At 40.6% G+C, this 25,680-nt stretch overlaps 1 protein-coding gene across 1 annotated transcript in view; it reads left to right on the plus strand.

Moving 5' to 3' along the window:
• The window catches only part of GPATCH2 (G-patch domain containing 2), a 90,717-nt gene that overhangs the window by 36,415 nt on the left and 28,622 nt on the right, over window positions 1-25,680 (plus strand). Inside the window, exons 6-7 of the mRNA XM_070401139.1 lie at window positions 20,390-20,457; window positions 23,910-23,949. Coding sequence (XP_070257240.1) covers window positions 20,390-20,457; window positions 23,910-23,949 — 108 coding nt within the window. The remainder of the gene's footprint in view (window positions 1-20,389; window positions 20,458-23,909; window positions 23,950-25,680) is intronic.

Here is a 25,680-nt window from a genome sequence, read left to right on the forward strand (position 1 = left end):
TGCAGCCTTGAGATCCATCATTATCGGCCCGGGCTCGCTCCGGAGCTGGACAAGAAGGTCCGAAGAAGGATGAGTTGTTTGCGCTGAAGCGTCCAGTTGGTCCCATCTGGACGAGAGTAAATGGGGTTTTTTTTGCCTGCTCACTAGGCCAGAGCTGTCCATCATTTCAGGCAGGTATCTGATCACTTCCTGCTGGGGGACAATATGGGTTTGCGCTGCTTGGTTCTCTCCCGGCAGTGCAGTGTAGCATTTGTGAAAGCTTTTGCGTACTTTTCAGTGACATACAAATGCAGTCCTGTCTTACAGAACCCAGCTAGTGATATTTTTCAGTGTGGACGAATGACTTCCCAAATGAGAACATAATTTTAATACAGCCTGTGTCAAGCTGAAATCTGTGCCTTGAATCATGACATTATGTTGAATAATAAGGTATATTTTCTTCAGCTTAATATAACCCACTATTAATTTTGAAAAGACATGTAGACAATACAAAAAATTGTAGGACCTTTAAAATTATTTTTAAAGTATTACCTAAATTCCCTAAATACTTTACTATTGATATATATATATATATATATATATACACACACACACACACACACACACACACACATATGTATATACATATATATATTCTTGATAATAATGTGCCTGTGACATTTCTGTCAAAATTAACTGAATACTGATTTAAAATAAGCCATATTCACTTGAATGGCAGTGATCAGATAAAATACAATATTATTCTTGGATTGATTATTCTCCCCCTTAGAGGCATATCAAGTTTTTAAAAATAGAGTTGGAACATTCACTCATGAAGACCATATATTTCTGTATTTTGTATGTTGTCTCTATTGTGATTATGATGTTTTTAAAATGAATATTTTGTAGCTGACAGGTGACTGACTTCCTTTTCTATTAGCCACAGACATCTTTAATAAAGATCATAAACATTCTCTTAGTGTGTTTATTATTACTATTTATTTCTATTTATTTTCTATCATTTAAAGGAGATCCTATAGCACAGTGGTTCTCAACCTGTGGGTTGCGACCCCTTTGGCAGTTGAACGATCCTTTCACAGGGGTCGTCTAAGACCATCCTGCATATCAGATATTTACATTACAATTCATAACAGTAGCAACATTACAGTGATGAAGTAGCAACAAAAATAATTTTATGGTTTGGTCACAACATGAGGAACTGTATTTAAAGGGCCAGAAGGTTGAAACCACTGCTATAGCGATTTCCTTACATTTTAGATCTGGTGTGGGTCTTTAAGAAAAGCGCACTCATTAGTAACAGACAGTGGGACCCTTTGGTCCTAGTTGCTTTTGATTTATGAGACTCGTATGGCTATTATCACCTAAATATATATTCTTAGCGAAACCGATAATTCCATCATTCAGATTCACTTTAACTCCTGCGATGATGAGAAGGAAAGACCACTGAAGTTTCCCTTTCTCCAAGAGCAGGCTCACCCTCTGTTTAGGTAGCCAATACACCATCATTCCTCACGTCTTCCCTTCCTTCTACACCGTCTGGCCTCCGGGCGTGGGACGCATGGACATGCCTGTGCATTTTGGTGTCTGGATGGAATAACTGCTTCCAGCTTCCAAGTCAAAGCACATTGTGCTTCGTCTCTGCAGACCTCGCATCCCCGTAGTGGCCGCATGTCAAGAACACTGTTCTTTCACGGTGGGATTTAGGCCATTTGTTTTCAGACCGTGGGCAGCTTCCACCTATTTCTGGAAACCCCTTTGTGGCCTGACCATTGGCGGTGACATAATGGATGGTGGCACCGGAACATGGGATGCTCCATCACTGTCCGGCAAAACCCTCACTGTCCACGGACTCCTCCCCTCGGCCCCGGTGGCTCCCATCACTCCCTGCCGGCCTGTGGAACAGGTAAACCATACGAAATTCGTATAAGGCCACGTACACCTTCAGCGAGATGCGTTCCTAAATTCAATGATGTAACTTCGCTTTGAATAGTGTCCGTATGCCTGTGGATTTGTCACATGCAGCTGCTTAAGAATCTAACGAATAACAATCTGTTGAGGTGTCTCCCGCATATGAGAAGGCTGAGCGTCCGTTGGGGTTTCAGTAGCTAAAAGTAAGGTATATGAGATTTTACTCATATACATTAGGTTGAGCTATTAGTACATCAGTATTTTCTGTAGGGTATTTCACATCTAGACATATGACTCATAGTTATGTCAGAATGAGATATTATTTAAGGATTTATCCGAATCTCTTAATAAAGCTCTTGGCATTTAATGCTGAGAAATAATACTAATGGCATCTAAGACTGTGACGACTGAAAATTTGTTTAAGTGAAAATGGATGATATAAATGATTGTAGTTATTTTGTAGCCTTCAAGCACTCAAGTTATTTTACTTACTCGCCTTTGACCCTGTACAAGTTGAATAACTAACTCCTAACTGAATCCTAGCCTTCCCCTGGTAAAGTGGGTTCATAATAGTACTGTTCTTGCAGTATTTTACCGGGTTAATGAGTATAAACTGTTACATGATCTCTGGCACACTGTTTCTAAGAAGTATTAGACATTATTGTTCAAATACAACAGTTGTGTTCCTGTTTCTCACTTGACAGTTCAGATTGCTAATCTCGTTGTTAGAGGGAATTTTGGGGGCGCTGTTTTCAGGGTTACAATGGAAAGGAATAGTCTTGAGTCTTTGAATGCACTGACCTAGAGCAGTGGTCCTCAAAGTTCTCTGGCATCAGAACCATCCGAGGACTTCTTACACTAGAGCAGTGATGGCGAACCTTTTGAGCTCGGCGTGACAGCATTTTGAAAAACCCTAACTTAACTCTGGTGCCGTGTCACATATAGAAATTTTTTGATATTTGCAACCATAGTAAAACAAAGACGTATATTTTTGATATTTATTTTATATATTTAAATGCCATTTAACAAAGAAAAATCAACCAAAAAAATGAGTTCGAGTGTCACCTCTGACACGCGTGTCATAGGTTCGCCATCACTGCACTAGAGGTTGCTGGGCTCCCCACTCCCCAAATTTCTCATTCAGAGGGGCTGGGGTAGGTCTGAGAATGTGCAGTTCTAGCAAGTTGCCGAGTGATGCTAACGCTTCCAGGGACACAGACCAGCAAGACTGCCCTTGACTGACATGGGAGTGAGATGAACTAGTCTGTGGGACCCCCCGCCACCTGCTGATGGTGACATCGGCGCCAAGTAGCATGCCCATGCGCCTGCAGAGAGCAGAGACTGTTTACTGCCCAGAATCCTTTCTCTGTTTCTGACCTGTTTATACTCCGGACTGGTCCAGGCATCCCATGTTTTATTTATGATGAATGAAAATGTCAGGTTTTGTTTTCTTAAGAAGTTGGGGGTTCTAGAATGATTTTGATGAAAATAAGATGTTATTTCAAATTATGAGCTTTTTAGAGATTTGTAATATAGTGTATGTGTGTGAAACATTACCTGTCTATGTAAGCAAAAAATTACCCATAACGTCAATGTTTGTATGTTAGGTGATTACACTTTACTAATCATGTAATTGCATGTCTTAATTGTCACCTGTCTTACTTGCTTACCTACATGTATTTAAATAATTATACTAATATAACATATCACTATAAAAATGCAGTCCAGCCCTAGCCGGTTTGGTTTAGTGGATAGATCATTGGCCTGCAGACTGAAAGGTCCCAGGTTTGATTCCGGTCTAGGGCACATGCCTGGGTTGTGGGCTCCACCCCCAGTAGGGGGTGTGCAGGAGGCAGCCAATCAATGATTCTCACCATTGATGTTTCTATCTCTCTCTCCCTCTCCCTTCCTCTCTGAAATCAATAAAAATATATTTTAAAAAATGCAGTCCATTATCACAGACATCTGATTGCTCATACTGAAAATATTTGCTCATTAAGATTATATAAAGCAAACGGTCATTTTTGACTGGCTAATAGAAGCGAAAAATAGTTTAAAGTCACATTTAAAAAATTATTTCCAGTTCTAAGTCAGCTACTTTATTTTTGGAAATAAATTTAACTCTGTGAGTTTATGTTTCTGAAGCAAACTATTAAACATTTTTATTTAGCAATAGATTTTTGCTCAGTTTTTTGTTGTTTTTTAAACCAAGAAGGTAACAAGAACATACGACTTTCAGTTGTGGATGACTATCCATCACTGAAAAACTTACAATTAACGACAGTAACATTATCAGTATGTGTATAACACTGTCTTAGATGGTGTTTATTTTTTCACTTGGTGATAATTGGTCTTTCTTCATGGAAATCACAACTTTGAGGGCAGTGACTGTCTACTTTATCACGACTGTGTCCCTGTGGTCAAATCACTGGCCAGCACTGAACAGGTGTCCATAAGTATTTGGTGAATAAATCAATAATAGCAATTGTTGTTGTTGCCTTTTATTGAGCAGCTAGTATAGGGTAGGTCTTTGGCTAGGTATTTGTTTATGTTGTCAATCCTCAGCGCAGCCTATAGAAATAAATATTCTTAATCACCGAGGAGCCTGAGGCTTGGGGGGATTAGCCTCGTCACAGCTCACAAACGAGGGGCCCTTGTCTTTGCCACAGAACCTAGGTTCTTGCCACTAAAGCAGGCTGCCTCTGAGTCTCATATTCTGGGGGGTAGGATAGGAGCGCTCAAGGGAAGAAGAATGGAGCACTTATGAGATTGGCATTTACGAAGATAGGAAACGGAATTATGCTATCAGTTTTGAATTGATTGGTCTTTTGTGCAAAATATGGCTCTGCTAGTGTATATTTGACACAGAAATAAACTATACATCAACTCCAAAAAAAGAAGAAAGGAAACTGAAAGTGGGAAGTAGACAGTTATTCCTTGCAGAGCTCTCCTGTTCGAGAAGCAATCAGAAGGGAATGAAGTTTGATTTGTTTGCACATCATTTAGAGCAATCGGCATCCAAGAAAAGCGTGATTTTTGCTCGCGACTAACCTGTGAACCTAAGTGCAGTGACAGTTTTGAGTCATTAAACATTTCCTGTTTTCTAGCTGCCATGAATTTGCATAGGACCAGTTAGCTCTTAGATTCACTGGCCGATTCAGAAATCCTTGTGATTTGTATATATCCCTGTACTTAATGATTTCTCTAAACTGGCTCTTTTTTTATTCTCCTGCCTCGCTCTATCTGCGTAGATGTATCTTCCACAGGAGTGTGAGTGACCAGTAAGTGCTGATTGCATAAAGAATGAATGAACAGATTCATGAACGAATGACTAGAGGCCATGCGCACTTGACGATTTCTCTTTGAGCAGCGCGGTGGGCGCTGTAATTCAGAGGCCAGGGAAGCAGTCATTTGTATCATTAGGGCGAAGACAGGAAAGGAAGACATCAAATCAAAATAAACTTCTCGTGGGAGGCGGCTCTTTCTTTACTCAGTAGCCGGAATAACGTAAATGCTCCGGGAGCTTTTTCATCCCGAGGCAGCATTTCCCATCTCCATTTCCCAAATGTTCGCCGTGACTGACAGTCCTTAAGTACCTAGTTTAATATCGGAGGCAAGAGATATGGGGTAGGGGTGGGGGTGGGGGGGCAGGGGGGGAGGGGAGTCCCTACCCTGGAGGGAGAGAGAAATGTGTATTAAATTGGAAGAATATCTTGAAGTGTGTATCTGAGTTACCAGCTATCATTTCGTCATTAATTGAGATAAATTAAACATCGCATGGTGCCTGGTTCATAATGGGGGCTCAGTAAATGGTGCCGTAGTGGGACTCAGAGCTGGGGGGCCTCAGCCAGACTTAAGGATTTTGAAAAGAAGGTGTGTAGCCGTAGCCGGTTTGGCTCAGTGGATAGAGCGTCGGCCTGCGAACTGAAAGGTCCCAGGTTCGATTCCGGTCAAGGGCATGTACCTTGGTTGCAGGCACATCCCCAGTGGGGGGTGTGCAGGAGGCAGCTGATCGATGTTTCTCTCTCATCGATGTCTCATCGATGTATCTAACTCTTTATCCCTCCCCCTTCCTCTCTGTAAAAAGTCAATAAAATATATTTTTTGAAAAAAAGAAGGTGTGTAGATACTATTAGACAGAGTTTGAGCAGAGGGAGAAAGGGAACAGGCCATTGTGTACTTGCTTAGGACAAATGATCAGGAGAGGATTCTAAGACGAGTAAAGGAAGGGGGCAGCCTGAAGCCATGTCTGCTGCCCACCTGCACCTGGCAGCCAGCGCAGGGATGGCCTGGCCGCAGGGCTCTGCGTGCTTCCTGTGCACCTGTCTGTTTCCTTCCGCTGTTCTGTCCCTCCCCTCCTCCCTCTCTCCTTCCCTCCTCTCCCCTTTCCTTAAATTGCAATTTAAAGCGCTCTGGAACCCTTCTATGATTGGACCCTAATCAACTGTGCTTTCCCTATCAGTCATGCAGTTGAAGTATACTAGTTCTTTTTTAAAGTTTAAACTCCAGAAACTTTTTAATTAAAAAAAAACCAAAACCCTCCAAAGGAATGTAATTTTAATTTCGATATTGAACAATTTTAGTTGGTATGTGATATGCTAATATTTATCCTAAAGTATTGTTATGTCCAAGGTATTAACCAAACTAGGTGATTATAATAAAAGTAGTGACTATTTAAAAAAACGCAGTTGGCATAGACGTGTCTGCATTTAGTGTTTATATAAATACGTTTCTATATAAATTGTAGAAACAATCCCAGAAATCAAGCCTTTCTGGTTATCTATTGCCATTGTTTCCTATGCATTGAAGCCCTCGCCATGGCCATTACTATAAAACGTTCCCTAAGTACATAAAGGCTCTGATCGTTAAGATTTTTATTGCCAGCCACACATACAGAGCTGCAAATTGCCTTGTTTCAGATTTATTATGTATTACTCCAGAAATTCTATAAAGATCAAAAGAACTGATTACAATGTTGACCTTTGCATTAACTCATCTGAATTTAAATTCAAGTGTTTGATTTGGGAAAATAAGTCCATTTATCATAGGTCTGCTACTGAGGGGATTGTGCCGCCCTGATTGGGAGTGCTGAGACCAAATTTATTTATTGAGCGTGGGCCTGAAAATTGTTTGTAGGACAAGAGGAACAAAAGTCTGACCTGCCATTGTAGAGCGCCCAGGGACCAATGGGGACATTGCCCTTTTCAGATTTCAAGTAGTCAGTCTGTTTCAATCTCGTTAATCTCCGGGTAGTAAATTGAACAAATATATACTCTTTTTCAAAAATATAAACCCCTTCTTTGACTTAAAATTAACGGTCCTCCTTTTATTGAGGAAATAACCATTTTCAACCTAAACTTGACATTTTGGAGGGATATTGCAATGCTTCTCATTCTGAAATTAAATTAGTCTTTATATTAGGAATTTGATGAATTTGAACTTACACTTGTCAATGTGTGGTTTTTTCTGGATTACTAAAGGAAAAACAGTTTGTAGTAACATCTTCCTCTGTAGAATTACAGGTTTAATTAACGTCCACTTATTTAACGCTACCATTTTCACCACACAAAAATTAAATGTAAGCCCTTGCACTATACCCACATCCACCCCCCAAATTGCATATCTCACCCACCCTGATAAATCTTCTCATTTGCCTGCAGGTGGGCAGAGAGTTCTAGAAAGTGACTTGATAAAGCAGGGTCCATGGCAGTCAGCACAAGGCATCAGCACGGATGTATCCCTAAACGCCATGCCTTTTTAAATTAGGGTACAACACTGTGGCATGAAGAGATGATGGGCATAACTTGGCCCGCAGTCACCTGAAGAGCCTGTTGGTGAGAAAGCACACATCCTGGACTAGGATTTATGCTGCTCTTAACATGTAAGGTTCAGCGCTTCTCCTTACTGTGATTAACCCTCCAAGTCAAGACCCGGTCTGAGTGGATAGGCCAGGGAATCACCCATTTGCTGGGTTTCAACAGACAGATTGAACAATTACCTATAGACCCTTGAACTTGGCAACGGGTTTGTCCAGAGACATTCATGTGCTGCAAATGGGAAAATGTAACATGTAACAAATTATTTACCCCGTGAAATCCGGTAAAATAAAACTAAAAAAATTAAGTAACCCTTCAGTCCATGAGTGAGTGATTCTGTGAACACAAGACCAGAGTATTTCTCAAGCTAATAAAGTGAATCCTGCCTCTAAAATAAACTCCAGACCACATAACAACATTATTTTACTAACCCAGATGATGACTATAGGATGAAATTCCTATGTTATGGTCATTGAAATTCTTGGAATAATTCAAATTATTGAGTAGGAAAGCTATATTTCCCAAATTAATGTAAATATCTCCTTTTTCTCTAATTTGGTGTAAATGTGCATTGAAGTTCTAAATGATTTGATTGTTTGATGAATTTGATTCTCTCGTACCTGTACCACCATCCTTAGTATGTAAGTTTGAAGTGGTTTCATTTATTGTAATGATGATTCTTTCACTTCTTATATTTTAATATTTTGAGTCGCATCAAGATATTATAGTAGTGTCCTGGTTGGAGCACATGCCCTGGTTGCAGACTCAGTCTACAGTGTGGGGTGTGCAGGAGGCAGCTGATCAATGATTCTCTCTCATCATTGATGTTTCTCTCTCTCTCTCCTCCTTTCCTCTCTGAAATTAATTTAAAATGTATTTTTTTAAAAAGATATTATAGTAGCGAGAAGGTGGGGTGGGTGGCAGTGGATGGAGTTTTGTATAGAGAGTACCCGTGTTCACTCGATAGCCACTGCTTTTGAGGAAACTACGTTCTTAGAGATAAACATGTACATGTAACATAGGACAGTCTGGTATGTGATAGAAAAGAAATACAGGAATTCAAAGTGGAGAGAGAAATTACCTCTGTTGTGTGTGGCCATAGAAGCCTTCAAGGTTTTTCATTGTTATTTTGTGTAAAATCAAAGAAAGCAAGTGTGTGTGTGTGTGTGTGTGTGTGTGTGTGTGTGTGTACATGGGAAGAGGTGCGTTCATTCTCTATACGACTTCAATACCAGGCATTCGCATGGTCTGCTAATTCAAGTTTCTTTTAGGCTCTCAGAATTGGCAAATCAGCTGTAAAACATTCAATTTAGAGACCATTATTACAGATAAGATACTTAACTCTATTTTATTTAAACTCATGACCTTTACACTAATTGAAAAGCATCAGGAAAGCAGCAGCCTGTGTAGTCACGAATAATGTCTTTGTGGAAATTACTGACTTCGGTTTTGTGATGTAGCCAGGCTACCATGTAGTTTCAACTTAATCTGTAGAGTAACTCTTCTTTATAATTCAGGGTGTTGCGAATATTAAATATGCATCTGCATTTCTGATATGCGCGTGAGAAGCAACTGCTCTGATTTTTATCAGCCCTAACCAAGACTGTTTTGAGGAATTCACTGGAAGGGTCATAATGGCCCCAGGAATCAACTTCTCCGATGGCTCCATTCCTCGGTTTGCACACCTCCCAGTTTCCAGATTCCACCAACCCCGCAAAAGCCCTTATTCCTGCTACATCTTCTGTAATGGTTATTGTCATGTCATTACTGAGATTATATCTTGCATTAAACTTTAAGACAATACATACACAACAAGATAGTTGACACTGATCTATGTACCTTACAGGTTATCTCATTTAATTCTCATAGCACCTATCAAATAGGTCTTATTTTTACCCCCATTTTATAGACGAGGCAGTTGAGTTTGCCATAAGAACTAACTGAAAAGTGGACGAATTGGACTCAGGCGAGCTGGCCCCAATACCCACACCTTTAACCATTATGCTCTTCTGTGCCTAAGAATAACATTATTTGGGAGAAAAGGAGAAAATTGAGGAACGTTCTGAGTTCTAGTTTATGTTGTTAGACCTGGTGGATGGTCTCCCCTCCGTGATCACTGGACAGCAGAAATTGCTGCTGGGACTCCTTGTTGATTTGTTTTCTAACCTTAGCATGACAATGATGTCTTTGTCACAATCGATCTTACAACGTGCAGACTGAAAAATGTGATAGACATTATGCGGAACTTTACTGTGAAACAGTTGGAAAAGCTTAAACTAGTAAAGTTTGGAATGCTTCACTTTTTATTTTGGATCAATTTGGAAAGGTGTATATGTATTCCAAGGTGAGGATAAGTCTTCTGTTTGTGAGTGTCTTCAAAGGGCTGTTGCCATTTCGTCAATGTAGTGAGGCACAAGACAATGTGGCTTCTTTATTTACTATATTTTATATCTCATAAGTTTCCACAATTGGAAAGGCAGGAAAAATAAATATGCAGTTCAGAAAGGTATATGCACAGCGGATAATGCTCTGCTAAAGTGTCAAATAATGAATACAGAGAGAAAGTTGTTTTAGCTACTGAAATGTTGATCATGTAATTCTGAGTAATTTAAGCAATTTATCACTAAGTGCTTAGTTTTCCTAGTCTGCTTACTTTTTTCAAGTTTTTAATGTACATTGTAGAATTTTTGCCCAAGAGCTATGTTAATAAGTTTATGGTATCAGTTGTGATTACTGAGTATCATAATTATCTTCACTGCCATGTAACCCCCTGACCTCTTTGACTACAAAAAAAAAAAAAAATTCACATGCACCAAGCTTTTCCCTATGTTGAAATTCTCATTAGGAATGTGAACTGTTGAGTATCTTTTTTTGTTTGTTTTTAAGTCCCATCCTTAATAGAACAGACTCTGAATAAGCTGAGCTCCAACAAGAAAACATTTTCTAGATTCTGTTCTATATATATGTGACTTTTTTTTTTAACTTCTGCAGAATTGTGAAAAATTGAAGGGGAGGCTTCAAAACACTCATTAGAGTTTTTCTTTATTATCTGAAATTCCTTTAAGTAGTTGAACATTGCCTTTAAAAAAAGGTTTCGAGTGTCCAGGGAGCTGAGAGGGTTTTTATAAACAAGTTCCCGGCAGTGGCTGCGTCCCGTGCGATACGTTTCAGGCCAGTAACCAGGGCCCCTGCGGGTCAGGGTGGCAGTCCCAGTGGTGTCCCGCGTGCTGGGGGTTATCTGGGATGTCAGCCAGCTCACCCCGGGAACAGTGGTGAGCAGGTGAGATAATGGGACGGAATTCTGAAATGAGGGTTGAAATAGACTGGAAATGGTCACAGGTGAGAACAATAATTTTTAAAAATAAATGTAGTCACCTTTTGACATCATTAGGCATATTTGGTAATAACTTTTAATGGGGTATATTTTTTAAGTGGCTAGATTGGGTAGCGTACAAAGTGAATCGTATGTAATTTTATGTTGGAATAGATAAATAAGAAATTACAAATTCTATCACACACACACGAGATTTTTATTCATAGAGAGCTACTGAGCAAAAAATGGGAAAAAAAATTTTATCCTCTCTATTATGATTACCGAATAAACATTACCTAACACTACTCAGGTTTCTACTTCTTAAGGTTTGGATATAAAATTACTTCTACCCAAACACAGGTGCAATAATGTAGAAATCTTTAAAAATGCTTTGCTACACTATATATCCAGGATAGTATCTTCATAAACAATTATTCATTCATGCCTTTTTTAAAGTCACACATGCTTTAAAACATTTTTTTTAATTCAGTCTTTCTTTGTACTTCTCTGCAAAGTCAGTTTGCCATACCTAACTATACTCTTAATTTGAGAAAAAGTGTGTTTTGTGTGATGAGCCTCCAGAAAGTGTTTATTTTTAAATATAATTGTGAATTGCTTGATATGAATTAAGATAATTCAACTATCATGGCATATAAATTAGAATTTTGGAAGCAGTGTGGATTTTGAGTGTAAAGAAGTAGGTCGCAGTGGGATGAAATTGTAAAGTATTTCAGACCATCGTTTGCACAGTGTGTTTATTCCTTTGCATGGTCTGTGTCCACAGTGGGCTTTATATACGTACGTGGACATTCCTTATTTTCCTGAAGCCCACAGCCCTGCGAGCATCATCGATGAGTGAGTTAGGAAGCCGTGGTCAGCCAGCAGAGGCCACTCACAGCTCGCTGCTAACACTGGGAAAGTGAAACTCCTACTTCCGTCACTATGGGCCCTCACTCGGAGCTGGTTCATTTTTAATCCCTCACTCCAGAAGAAATTAGGCATGGGGGCAGTATGACAAAACGGTGTTGCCGTATTTGATTCTGAATTATGTAGATTATTCTTTCCTATGAGTGCATTTAGATCATTATTAGTGTATACTGGAAATGAGAATGTATGCACTTATTAGAGGTATTATTATCCTGAGGCCAATAATTCTAAATTCTTCATTATTAATGCTGACTTATTTTACCTGGGAAAACAACTGTTTGAAGATTTAAAAAATCACATTGTTTACTCTTAGATGAAAAACACCATTGTTACTGTGATGTTGCATGTATGTGTCTGCATATTTCTAAACCGTCACCAGTTTAGTCCCCTTTGCATTTGGACGATTCTTTGAGAGAAAGATGTGAGCTACTGTCACGTGAGAATGTCCTAAGGCCACTCCAGACCCCCCGTCTGTCTTCACTGGCTGCTTCCCGGAGCCCGGCAGCTGCAAGGTGAGCATCTTCCCGTGGCCACGCAGGACTCCTGCTGCGAAGGCTAATCCCCAGGCGACAGGAGAGAGAGCCCTGTGCTCGCTGGGCTCCATTCCCTCTGATTTCTTTCTTTTTGGTTCTTGAGGAAACCCTTCTGGTATAAGGTGTAATCTCACATGGGCACGGATGCCTGCTTCTAAAGGAAAACATGGCCCGCGTTCGCTAATGTTCAAGATCCTGCCCGTACTCGCATTAGGAACACGTGGACTCCTCTCTGGCTCAGTTTTTCCGTGTTTCACTGCTTCGGCCTCAATGACAAATAGCGGAGCCATCGGTCATTCTCCTCAGTGTGTCCCTAACACAGGCTGACAGCCCTGTTTGAGCCACCAGCTCGCTATGCTTACCACCGCCCAGGGCCACCCTAGGGTCACAGGGAAGCAGCACAGTGTTCTAGGCTGGAGATCTCCCGGGAGCATAAAGTCGCCCCCCCACCCCCCCATCCTCAGGGGACATGTTCTAAGACCCTCGGTGGGTGCCTGAACCCGCAGATAGTACCAAACCCAATACATACTGTACATCCCTACCTATGATAAAGTTTAAATTATAAATTATGCACAGGGTGAGATTGACAACAACCACTAATAGTAAAATTGAGCAATTATAATACACTGTGATAAAAGTTATGTGAATGTGGCCTCTTTTTCAATACCTTACTGTCCTGTACTCACCCTTCCTATTGTGATGATGTGAGATGATACATAAGGGCGCGTGATGAGCATAGGGCGGGAGTGATGTGGGCGTGGTGACGTAGGTGTGGGCATGTAGCTTAGGCTGCTGTAAGAGGGACTGAACACAAGCACTCAGACCCCGACAGCCCATCCAAAGGGCAAAGGGATGGTGACTCATGCCTATTCTGGACGGGTCAACCCCAGATTTCCTTCCGCTGCTCAGATCGGGGCGCGATTTAAAATTTATGAATTGCTTATTTCTGGAATTTTCCTGTAATTATTTTTGGTCCATGAGAGTGAAACTATGATAAGGGAGATTCAGCCTGCATCTCCTGGGGCCGGTCCCCAAACACAGAACACATGTGATCAGTGTAATTGTCTCTGGAGAGTAGTGGGCTATGAGCAGGACAACTGAGATTCAAGTCCAGCTCGGTGCAGTGCTGTGATCCGGGCACATGCCCTCACTCCAGGGAGCGTCAGTTTCTGCATCTAGTATTTGAGAGTCATTGTCTGTGCACTGTAGCCACCTTGCCTGTGAACACTCCTTATAGGTAGGCTAGAGCTATAAAGAATAGCAGTGTCGTTATCATTAATGACAATAATATTTCTACTAACTACATGCATTCTTGATGGCCATAGTGGTCATTATCACACTTTTTGTTGTTGGTTCATTTATGCTTACATCCCTCCACGGTGTGATTAAAGAATGCTTAATAAACATATAACTGCACAATTTGGAGCCCTTAACCTTGACTCAGGTTAAAAATCATCAGATTCACCTCCTGTGTTATATCCACTTCAGCATAATTTAGATAACACGAAGGCCATGAATATAAGATGCCGCATAGATCCTAGGAAGAGGTTTTTTTCCCTCAAAGTCTTACCAGTGTGAGCTCCGCTGATAAGAGCAAGATTGCTGGTCAATATTGGTATATTAAAAAAAATAGGAATGATGATGGAAACTTTGTATACTTTTCTGTAATGTTATTCGATTTTAGAAAATTCCAAACACTGAGGCATTTTCTTAGTTGGAAAACCAACTTACAGGGTATAAATTTAGTCATTTAGTGGGACCGTTTTTGGAATCTCAGGAAATTCACTTGTCCTTAGAAATGATCGTCTTCCTGAATATTCCTTCTAGGCCAGTGATGGCGAACCTATGACACGCGTGTCAGAGGTGACACGCGAACTCATTTTTTTGGTTGGTTTTTCTTTGTTAAATGGCATTTAAATATATAAAATAAATATCAAAAATATAAATCTTTGTTTTACTATGGTTGCAAATATCAAAAAATTTCTATATGTGACACGGCACCAGAGTTAAGTTAGGGTTTTTCAAAATGCTGACACGCTGAGCTCAAAAGGTTCGCCATCACTGTTCTAGGAGGACGCTGTCTGACGCCAAAACTCCTGAGAAGTGAGGATTTACGGTGGCCCTTCCCTGGTGTCACACCATCACGCTGCAGGCACCTAGGACAGTCTCTTGAAGCTGGTGAGGGGATTGTCCCTGGTGCACTGTGTAAACCCACATTTTACTTTAATAGAGATCTAGACAAAAGAAGTTAAAGTACGAATTTCTACGTGAATTCTTTACTGATATTTTATTCTTAAAATAATACCTTGGAATTAGAGGGGTCCCTTAACATAAAACTTTATCATGACATCAAAAAGTTTAAGCCTGGCTGATGTGGATCAGTGGGTGAGCATGAACCTATGAACCAGGAGGTCACCATTCGATTCCCTGTCAGGGCACATGCCCGGGTTTTAGGCTCGACCCCCATTAGGGGGCGTGCAGGAGGCAGCCGATCAATGATTCCCCCTCATCGTGGATGTTTCTTTCTTTTTTAAAAAAATATATTTTATTGATTTTTTACACAGAGGAAGGGAGAGGGATAGAGAGTTAGAAACATCGATGAGAGAGAAACATCGATCAGCTGCCTCCTGCACACCCCCTACTGGGGACGTGCCTGCAACCAAGGTACGTGCCCTTGACCGGAATCGAACCTGGGACCCTTGAGTCCGCAGGCCGACGCTCTATCCACTGAGCCAAACCGGTTAGGGCCATCATGGATGTTTCTATCTCTCTCTCCCTCTCCCTTCTTCTCTCTGAAAGCAAGAAAAAACATATTTTTAAAAAGAAAGATTACTTCAATGTAAGTGTAACCAAAATGACCCCTATTACCATATACTACTTGTTATATAGTAAATTAGAACGTAATTTTACTCACACAGTAGGTAACTAGTAAGCACCTGCTGAATTGTACCAAGTGGAGCCGTTTTGGCTTTGGAACAAGGAGAGTTACTGCCTAAGGAGCTAGAGTAGAGAGAAGGATTGCGTTGGAAAGCAGGGATCAGACTAGGAAGTGCTTTGCGTGCGTTTCTTGCTAGTTTTAATTTGACTCCCAGGGTCGAGCCTGGACGGCTCTGGAATGGGAAACTGTCACGTGGACAGGTGGACAGCAGAGTCGGGTTTGGCGAGCTGATTCCGATGGACTGGGCTGGGAGAGTGCATGCGCCTCCCTGCTTGGAGCGGGTTCTGTCTCCTTGTTCCCCTACATCAGATACCTGCTTCGTTTCCCTGTAATCTCATAAGTGGGACCCCTTTATGCTCCCTGAGTCGTTGGTTTTTTTGCATTTGCCTTAACAGTAATTCTAAAGGAATTTTTACGTTTTTGTATGTTGCTTTAAAGGGAATTCTACTGTTATTTTCTTGAACATCCCCATAGAGATTTGTGCCTGTTGTGAATTGTGACCATTCTGCAATATTATATGTGGGAATAGATGACATGGAAAATACTTCATTCATTCTCCCAGCTACCACATAACAGTACCTTTTCACCAACTTATAAAACTCAGGGGCCCTCATTTGTAATACTTTAGTGAAATCTTTCTACTTGTGTATGAGGTTAAAAAGGTAACTATTTCACGCATTCATTTTAGCGGTTATTAATTATCATTTACTGCAAAATATTTATCCGATTACCTTCTCAGGCTTTAATGGTGATCTGTGTGCAGGCAGCCCAGCAACTCCAGTTTCTCCGCCTCTGCTCTCCTCCCCTTGCTCCCAGCCCCAGGGTTGAAAGTCCTATTTTTAAGCCTGTTTCCTTTGAGTTGTTTTCCTTCATATCTGTCACTTGCGTTTGACTGACACGTTTGTCGAAGGCACCAGGGGGCCTTCATTGCGGAGCCCGCTAAACTTTAAAGGCTGGTTTCTCTCTTCAAAGGAATGGAGTCAAATGAATGATGGTCCCCCCAGGAGCCGGGGACTGTGGGGCTTGGCAACCTGGCAGGGCTCGGGCCTGTCTCCCTCCGGCCTGGAGGTCCAGGCCTCCAAAACTGAAAGCTCCCTGCTGAGTGGCAGCCGCTGCCGAGTGTTCATCAGTGTGGACACCGAAGCAGGATGAAATGCAAATGGAAACGAGAACAGAGTTGAAGAGAAGAAGGAGGATGGCTTCTGGCAAATATATGGAAACACAGCACTTAATTAGTTCACAGAGGGAATCTTAATTGTTGAGAATATGAGTGGAGTATCCCCATATTGAAGAAGAATATGAGTAGAGTATCCCCCATATTAAAGAATATGAGTGGAATATCCCCCATATTAAAGAAGAATATGAGTAGAGAATCACCCATATTGAAGAAGAATATGAGTAGAGTATCTCTCATATTGAAGAAGAATATGAATGCAATATCCCCCATGTTGAAGAAGAATATGAGTAGAGTATCCCCATATTAAAGAATAATATGAGTAGAGAATCGCCCATATTGAAGAAGAATATGAATGGAATATCCCCCATGTTGAAGAATATGAGTAGAGAATCACCCATATTGAAGAATATGAGTGGAGTAGCCCCATATTGAAGAAAAATACGAGTGGAGTATTCTCATATTGAAGAAGAATATGAGTGGAGTATTCTCATATTGAAGAAGAATATGAGTGGAGTATTCTTATATTGAAGAAGAATATGAGTAGAGTATCCCCCATATTGAAGAAGAATATGAGTGGAATATCCCCCACATTGAGGAAGAATATGAGTGGAGTATCCCCATATTGAAGAAGAATATGAGCGGAGTACCCCCATATTGAGAAAGAATATGAGTGGAGTATCCCCATATTGAAGAATATGAGTACAGAATCGCCCCTATTGAAGAATATGAGTGGAATATCCCCCATATTGAGGAAGAATATGAGTGGAGTATCCTCATATTGAAGAAGAATATGAGCGGAGTACCCCCATATTGAAGAAGCTCTTTACTAATCCCAGAAGTCTGTTGGGGTTCAGGTGCCTGATTTGGGAAGTCAGATATTCGACTATCTAATTGTAGAAGAATAGGATGGGATGCAGTGGATTCAATAATTATAAAGTGAAAGTGAGATAAAGGCAACTGTTCTGTTTATCTTTTGATGAAAATCCTGAAATTAGTGTTAATAATTTAGTGCTAGAAAGAATAAGAAATTGCTTTTAATGTCTCTAATAAAATTGAAAAAAGTTATTATTTATATCATATAGCTAAATTTCCCACATTGGTACTTATGGACTTTATGAATTTTTATGGTACTTGTACACTGGTTATTAAATTTTCATCTATCACTACTACATTCCTACTTTCTAAGGTTGATAACTTGATTGTAAATAACAATAGCAAAAACTTAAGACCCAGATGGTCTTTTAGCATTACAGTTTATTTCACCATCTAAAAAGGCTGGAAGTTGACCTAAACATTATGTTATCTAGAGACCATCCATCCCTTTCTAGCTTTGAGGTATGTTTGTTTTTCTATTTAATAATTTGTGTAATAAACATAGGTAATGAAAAGAAATATACGTACTTTATTTAGCATTGTAGTCACTATTGATGTCGTAATATTTAACAAAGGAATCATAAGAATTCAGGGCACACAGTGTGATGTCTAAGATTATCATCAGTAAATATTAGCTAATTATATAAATGATTGTCTCCAGTGTTTTAACAAATAACAAGAATTGGATTGTGGAGAGACTCCTTCTCATGGACAGACTACCTGTTCCCTACCTAATCTTGTGGGATGAAAGCTACGTTTTCTAACAGATAAACTTTACCATGTGAATATTGGTAATGAAATGTTTACATGTGAATATTGTATTGGCTATTTAAACAGATATGATTTTTATAATTTGTGATTTCTTTCTGAGACGTTTCTGGAATGACTGGGGGGCATATTTTGGGGGAAATAAAATAGTGACCATACTTGATTATTTGCTACAAGTGAACACTTTGATCTGATGTTTAAAATTGCTTCATTGTATTTTTATAAAGATTATTCTCCTACCCTCAATTGTAAATTTTTAGAAAGAATTCTGTAAGTATGTTTCTTGACCTTTTCTAATACTGTGAAATATCCACTAATAAGCCATCACCGTAAGTACATGCTTTCAAGTTTAAAATGTACTGGCACTCCAGCATCGTGCTACTTCCCACAAGCTGAAATCTCTATTAAAGTCATTTGTCAGGTTTTCAGAAAGGGCGTCTTGTGACTGAAGTGGCACAAGGTTCCCACTGTAAGAACTCTGTACCCCTGAGGCTGGCCAGTGACATTGACCCTGAGAAGACATCATGGATGGATTTCACTGTTGCTTAATTTCACTTAAAAAAAAAATTGAAACTGTACCTGTTTGCACATCTTTAAAAGTAAAACAAAAATTGGCTTGAAATAATAGGACAGGATATTTGCTTCTATTTTTTTTTAAAGCACCATGTACTAGGTAGATCATGCAAAGTCATTTAAATATTCACATTGGCAACTATAAATCTTTCCTGGGTTATTTGCAGCAATTGGATTGAGCTTATGCTTTATATATAAGTCTGATTTCTGAGAAATACGTACTCTGATTATTTCTGATCAGGTTGAAAGCTTACATTTGTATTTGAGGGTAAATTAGTTATAGATTCTGTTTTATTGTGTTCAGTTGCATTGTTTACATCAGGCAGTTTATCACATGGGTGCATGTGAAATTTCTCCATTTATTAAATTTTAGATTATGTATTTCAAGCCCGTGCAGGACTCTAAACATTTTTTTCCATACGTATAGCTTCAGGTAAACAAGCAATTTTAGCCCCGAAAATAGCTTCTGCTTCTGTCAACACGCTGTTTATTCTTTCTCTGAGATAAAAAGTTCAGTTTTCTGATATTTGTACCAAGATAAAGTCAGTAAACAAGATTAATACAGTGTGGAAAAGGTTGTCAGCAGCCCTGGCAAAGGAAATAAGTTGCCTGTACATAGAACACACTGTAAACTGAATAAAAGTGTCAGGTCCACCAGGAGATAATGTGATCATGAACCCTTAACAAAGCATGACATGGGCCCGGCCGGCTTTTCTGGCAGTCACAGTGCGGAGAATGGATTACGGCATCCCAGGGATACCCGCTGGAGGAGCGTGAAAACCGCATTTGGAGACGAATGCGGGATGGAGGCCTGGAGAGGAGCCACATGTTGACCGGCGGTGCTCGGACCTCAGGGTTGTTGTTAGTGTCCTTGACCGAGCACGTTTGCAATATTTGCATTTCTTGGGATTGCCGACGGTACGCCGGCGTCCTTGTTACCCAAGTGATCCAAGAAGAAGAACATATTTGAAAATGTTAGTGTGGGTTTTTCCCCCCCTCAGCATGCCTTTTTTTAAGTCTATACTCTAAATGGCACTTGTGTAGTTACAGGGGTATTGCATTTTTATTACCTCGGAGTATAGCAGGGCCTTTTGATGTAAGTTTCTGTCTTGTTGATTGTCATGGTGGGTTCATTCTTGCATGGTGTTGCTGATGCTCTCTTTGAGAGCCTTCTGTCAGGAGAGTTGTGAATTTATTTTTCCATGGGTGTAGGTTTCATTATGAAAATGCTTTTGAACCTTTCGTTCTTTATCAGATTTGTAAAACTTTTTAGAAGTATACAAATAAAATATTGTTTTTAGGTGCAGTTACGTTTTGTTGTATGTAAATACACAGATAATTCCTAACTTTGTGGGAAAGCTTTAGAAAGTTTTGTATTTAGAAATGAATGACAAAGACATTGGTCTTGGGAATGCCCTTTGCTCTGTGAGATTTTGTTTAGATGTTGAGACTTATCAGATTGTCCACTCTAGAGCGGGTGTCCTCAGGTGGACCTGTCTCTATTCATCCCTGTCTTTCTAGAAACGCACCTGTGACTGTTTCCTGTTTGAATTCTCCTTGCAGGGGACCGCTGCGGGCCCAGTTAGTAACAAGAGGATGGTTCACTTCTCCCCGGATTCTCACCACCACGAGTGAGTGCCCGCTGACTGTCCGCTGAGTGTAATCTCCTTGTTGGTGTTCTGCGTCTTTGTGGAAACTGGTAGCCATTGCTGGTGAAGGCGGTTTAATTTGGTTCTATCTTAAGAAAGAGTCAATATCATAGACCCGTGACAGGGGGGCAACCACCATTTCAATGCGTCCCATGGAGAAATTTAAATAACGGTTTTTAGTACAGTCCTTTTCTTTGTGGTGGAATTGGAAACACGTGTTATCTGGAAACATTTAAATTCTGTTACATGAAGTAGCATCAAGCTCTTCTCCATTCTGTCTGACTTGCTAACATGAGGACTAAGTGACTTTTTCTCCTGACTTCTCCGCGCTCCACTCCTGTCCAGCATCAGCTGTGAGGGACCGTAATGTATTTCCATTTAGCAACAAAAGGAAGAGACTCATTCACTACATAATTCAAAAAACTAAGTAACTGAGCTTTGACTTGGATGAATTATTGGGTAAATTTCTAGGTGCTAATTCTTTTTCTAAATACATCTGTTGGAAGAGCTGAAATACATTATATACTTTGGCTCAGTCCCATATGTCTCCTGTGGAGTTGGTTGAACTTGAGAAAGGCCATAAAGTATGGAAAGACATGAATTATTGAATTTTTTCTGGCAGCCAATCATATTAGGACCCATTGGATTCTATTTTTTAAATCCATTCTTTAATAAATATAAAATTTATAGTTCAGATATAGCTTATTTTATATAGATTAATATAAGTATAATTTATGTGATATAAAATGTTATTTATATAGATATAATTTTATATAGCTATTCATTTTAATAGCTTATTTCCTTCATTTTTATGATTCTACTAGAACAGTGGTTCTCAACCTTCTGGCCCTTTAAATATAGTTCCTCATGTTGTGACCCAACCATAAAATTATTTTCATTGCTACTTCATAACTGTAATGTTGCTACTGTTATGAATTGTAATGTAAACATCTGATATACAGGATGGTCTTAGGTGACCCCTGTGAAAGGGTGGTTTGACCGCCAAAGGGGTCACAACCCACAGGTTGAGAACCGCTGTACTAGAGGCTTAGTGCATGAAATTCATGCACTGGGGGTGGGGGGCCCTCAGCCGGATTGCAGGAGGGCATAGGCCAGGCCAAGGGACCCCACCGGTGCATGTTCAGGGCCAAGGAGGGATGCAGGAAGTTGGCCAGCCGGGGAGGGACCACGGGAGGGCTCCAGGGTGTGTCCGACCCATCTCACTCAGCCCCAGTAGGCCAGACCCCAGCAGCAAGCTAACCTACCACTTGGAGCGTCTGCCCCCTGGTGGTTAGTGCACGTCATAGCAATTGGTCAACTGGTCGACTGTCTGCCCCCTGGTGGTCAGTGCACATCATAGTGACTGGTCAACTGGTCGACTGTCTGCCCCCCTGGTGATCAGTGCACGTCATAGCGAGTGGTTGAGCAGCCTTAGCATATCATTAGCATATTATGCTTTGATTGGTTGAACAGATGACTGGAAAATTAGCATATTAGGCTTTTGTTATATAGGATAAGACCTTTCTATTATCCCTTGAACAGAAGGGAGGAGGGGAAGCAGAGTAAAGCATTTATTATCTCAGAATGACAACCAAAAGACTGGTACATTTTATCTTTAATTTTCAGTTCTGATATAAACCCAAAACTCTAGCCAGTAGATTTAGAGTTTTTTAAACCATAGATGCCTTTGGTAACAACTGTGAAAACTCTGAGGGGAGACAGGTCTGTATCTCTCTCTCACCTGTCACCCATGGCACAGTGCCGGGCAGACAGGAAGCATTACTGAGTGAATGGAGAGGTGAAAATGTGAATGTAAAACAGGACATTGTGTATTTCATTTTAAGGCACTGCTTTGTAAGGTGTGGGATATTTACCTGAGGGGCTGTATGTACAATGACACTTACTTTAAATGCACATGGATATATCTACTTATAATCCTATGATGAATTCCTTTATAAAGCAAATACCCTTTATTTTACCTTTTGTGTAAATATGGAGTTTGCTTAAAGCCAGATTTGCCTGGATCATAGGTTATGTTCACTGGGAATACTATTACACTTTGAAATGTAGCATCTACTGCTATATAGTGAGAGTGGCTTGAACTTTATGTTGCGATACATCGATAAATGGGATCAGTTCCTCCTCTGATTTACTGGGATTCCCTTGGGTGAGTCGTTTAGCTTGCATATGTCTTAATTTTTAGTTAAGGAATAAGGGTAATAACAGTCCTTTCTCATAGCAGCCATTTTCACAACATCCTTATGTAAAATGCAGAACGGTTATTAAACTAGGTATAAACATTTCAAGATAATGATGACGATGATGCTTTCTTTGGATAGTGCATTTTCCTTTTCAGTCTTTTCATAAGGGCCACTCTCCTCAGTGTGTTTACTGCTTCTCTGAGGCAGTCACGGCAATATCACATCCCCAATTTATACGTAATGTGATTGTTCTAACGCCAAACACTGTCTTCCACCAAAAGTCAGTTAAAGAAACAAATGTCTTCAGCATCTATTTCATATTTGCTAGAATGTTCCACCTTTCGGTGGGCGGGGGGCGGGGGTGACTGATAAATATTACCCACAGGTTTTGGCGTCTCTGATGACATTTAGGGATAAAAATTCCCTGAATGAAAGTTCGCCTATTACTCTGCTCACTGTGTACAGTGGGGAAGAAAATTAGTATTGAAGCCACTATTCTGTGCCAGATTCTTGGTCCCGTTTAAGCCTCCCTGTACTGTAAGGGAGGCGGGATGAATTTGATTTCCTGAATGTCAAGCTCTGTCCCTGGACATGCCCACACTGGCCTTGTACCACGGGGGGGACCGAGCTTGGGGACCACGGAAGGTGGTGAGGTTGGGATATGATAACCCATGTGTGACCTTGAGCCTGGTACCCAGCGCACAGCTAACATTTCCTGGCTGGTGGTGTCATGAGCCTGGAACGAATGGGTTCAGGTACATTCAGCTGATGCTCCCAAATCCACATCAAGGGCTTTGTGGAGCATAGCCGGGCGATGTCAGATTCTTTTTTATTTTTTAATGTTTTTTAAGACTCCCACCAATCCAGAGGTCATCATTTGTTGTAATGATGCCATAATTAAGTTGTGGTAAATGATAGCATTTGTAGATTTTACAACCAGAATTGATTCATAAAATGAATACAGTCCCAGCAGTTTATGTTAACATAATTAAATGGAAATTTAATTCTAACTGAGTTTGCTTATTAAATTGAAAATTACTGGGTTGTGAGCACTCTTACATTTCTGTCCAAATTGCTGTAAGTCTAGAATTACATGAACTATCCATTAGAATAAAGCCTATTTCAGGCGCCGTGGCTGGCGGCGCATACATTTCCCACAGCCTGCAGCCTGGTGGCGGGGGACCACGCGCTTGGGTCAGGTTCGTGCTAACCCCTCTCCTCTCTCCTCCGCAGCCACTGGTTCAGCCCTGGGGCCCGGACCGAGCACGGCCAGGTAAGGACCATTCCCATCCAAAGGAAGCTGCTTGGTCTCCTTCAAATACTTAACTGTTTCCCTTCAGGGCGGTAGGTGAGCTTTACGAGAAAAATATATAAATCTCAGCTTAAGAGGAATTAATTGTGTCCTCACTTAATACACAGACCACATGAACGAGCCTCGGTGAGCAATGAGTTCCCCCACTGCCACCGTCCGCAGTCACACCTGTCTCCTCTGTGAAAAGACTCTGGGGTTCATCTTTGTGTTTTTTTTTGCAAAGTTAAGGCACCAAATAGTCCGTATGTTTAAGTAATTTGAGGTTATTTAAATGAGATCAGCCAGCAAGAGGATATTTTTGTCCTTGCCCTTTAGAAGGTGGCAGTAGTTTCCTACACGTTATGTTATATTTGTGGATGTGTGTTTTATTTGCTCTCTTATTCGTCCACCTGGCAGTACAGTGATCAGTTGACTTAGCCAGAACTGACGTTCCCTTTAGTTAACTTTACACATAAAGTTAGTTCTCCGCGGCACACTAAGGTAGGTTAGGGCTTACAGTTTTTATGTGTTTTATAAAGCATAGATATCTTAGAGTTGGCATCGTGGCCAAGCTTTTTTTTTTTTCGTTATTGATGATAAACTTATTATTTAAGTGGGTCAAAAATATGATATGTAAGGAGTACATGGGAACGATAAACCCCAAATCCACGGAGATCGTTTCTCCTGAGGGTTGGTAAGTAGTAGGGCGGTGGGTAGAGGGGCTGGGCTTGGCAATGATAATTGGAAACATTACTGTATTGACCGGGAAACAATAACCACAGGATGATGATAGCTGCTTGGGAAAACCACAGAGGGCGCTGTACACCCTCTAAGGGCCACAGAGAAAACATGTAGCTTCCTGAGTCAGAGCAGAGTCTAGAAGTTGCTGAGTTCTCCTTTTTAAGCCTGAGGACACTGAGATGCTGGCTATGAGGAGGCTTGACGTTATTTTGCAGACATCTGAGGAGTTACCTGACAAGTGGCTGCCAATAGAAACCCCCCAAGCATTCTGAATATCAGGTAGTAAAGAGAGGTTTGCGGTGGAGTAAGAATTCTGCTCTTGGCTTCTTCCTTTCCTGTTAGGGATTTGACTCTTTTAAGAATCTTGTAAAAATATCATGAGTTACCACAGCAACTCCTCGCCCCATGTCTATAAGAGTAACAACCATGATCCCCAAAGAACACGTCTCTTCCTGGTTTCATTCACCAACTTTTAAAATTGTGTTGCTTGCCCAGCCGGTGTGGCTCAGGGGTTGAGAGTTGAGCTATGAGCTAGGAGGTCACGGTTCGATTCCCAGTCATGGCACATGCCCAAGTTGAGGGCTCGATCCCCAGCCAATGGATGATTCTTTCTTATCACTGATGTTTCTATCTCTTTCTCCCTCTTCCTTCCTCTCTGAAATCAATAAAAATATTTAAAAAATAAGTAAATAAAATTGTATCCCTTTTGTGAACCTCACATTGTACTAGGCTCTGTGCTTATGAATTTTAATGTAATTCTTATGTGAGTCCTTTTTCAATATACACCTGCAGGTCACTAATAAGGGGCTTGTGTCTCCGTTTGGCCTAAGTCCAGCAATCTGAAAGTTGGAAGGTAAGAAGCACTTCGCACCATATTCAGAAATTCTGTCCGTAATCAGAGTTGACACTGTTGAGTCAGAACCTGAAAAGGGACCTCACTTGTGACACGGATAGGAGTTCAAGGAAACAGGA

This window comes from Myotis yumanensis, unplaced genomic scaffold (assembly GCF_028538775.1).
Source record: "Myotis yumanensis isolate MYYU_CA2020_CCGP unplaced genomic scaffold, mMyoYum1.0.hap1 SCAF_22, whole genome shotgun sequence".
NCBI classification, from domain to species: Eukaryota; Metazoa; Chordata; class Mammalia; order Chiroptera; family Vespertilionidae; genus Myotis; species Myotis yumanensis.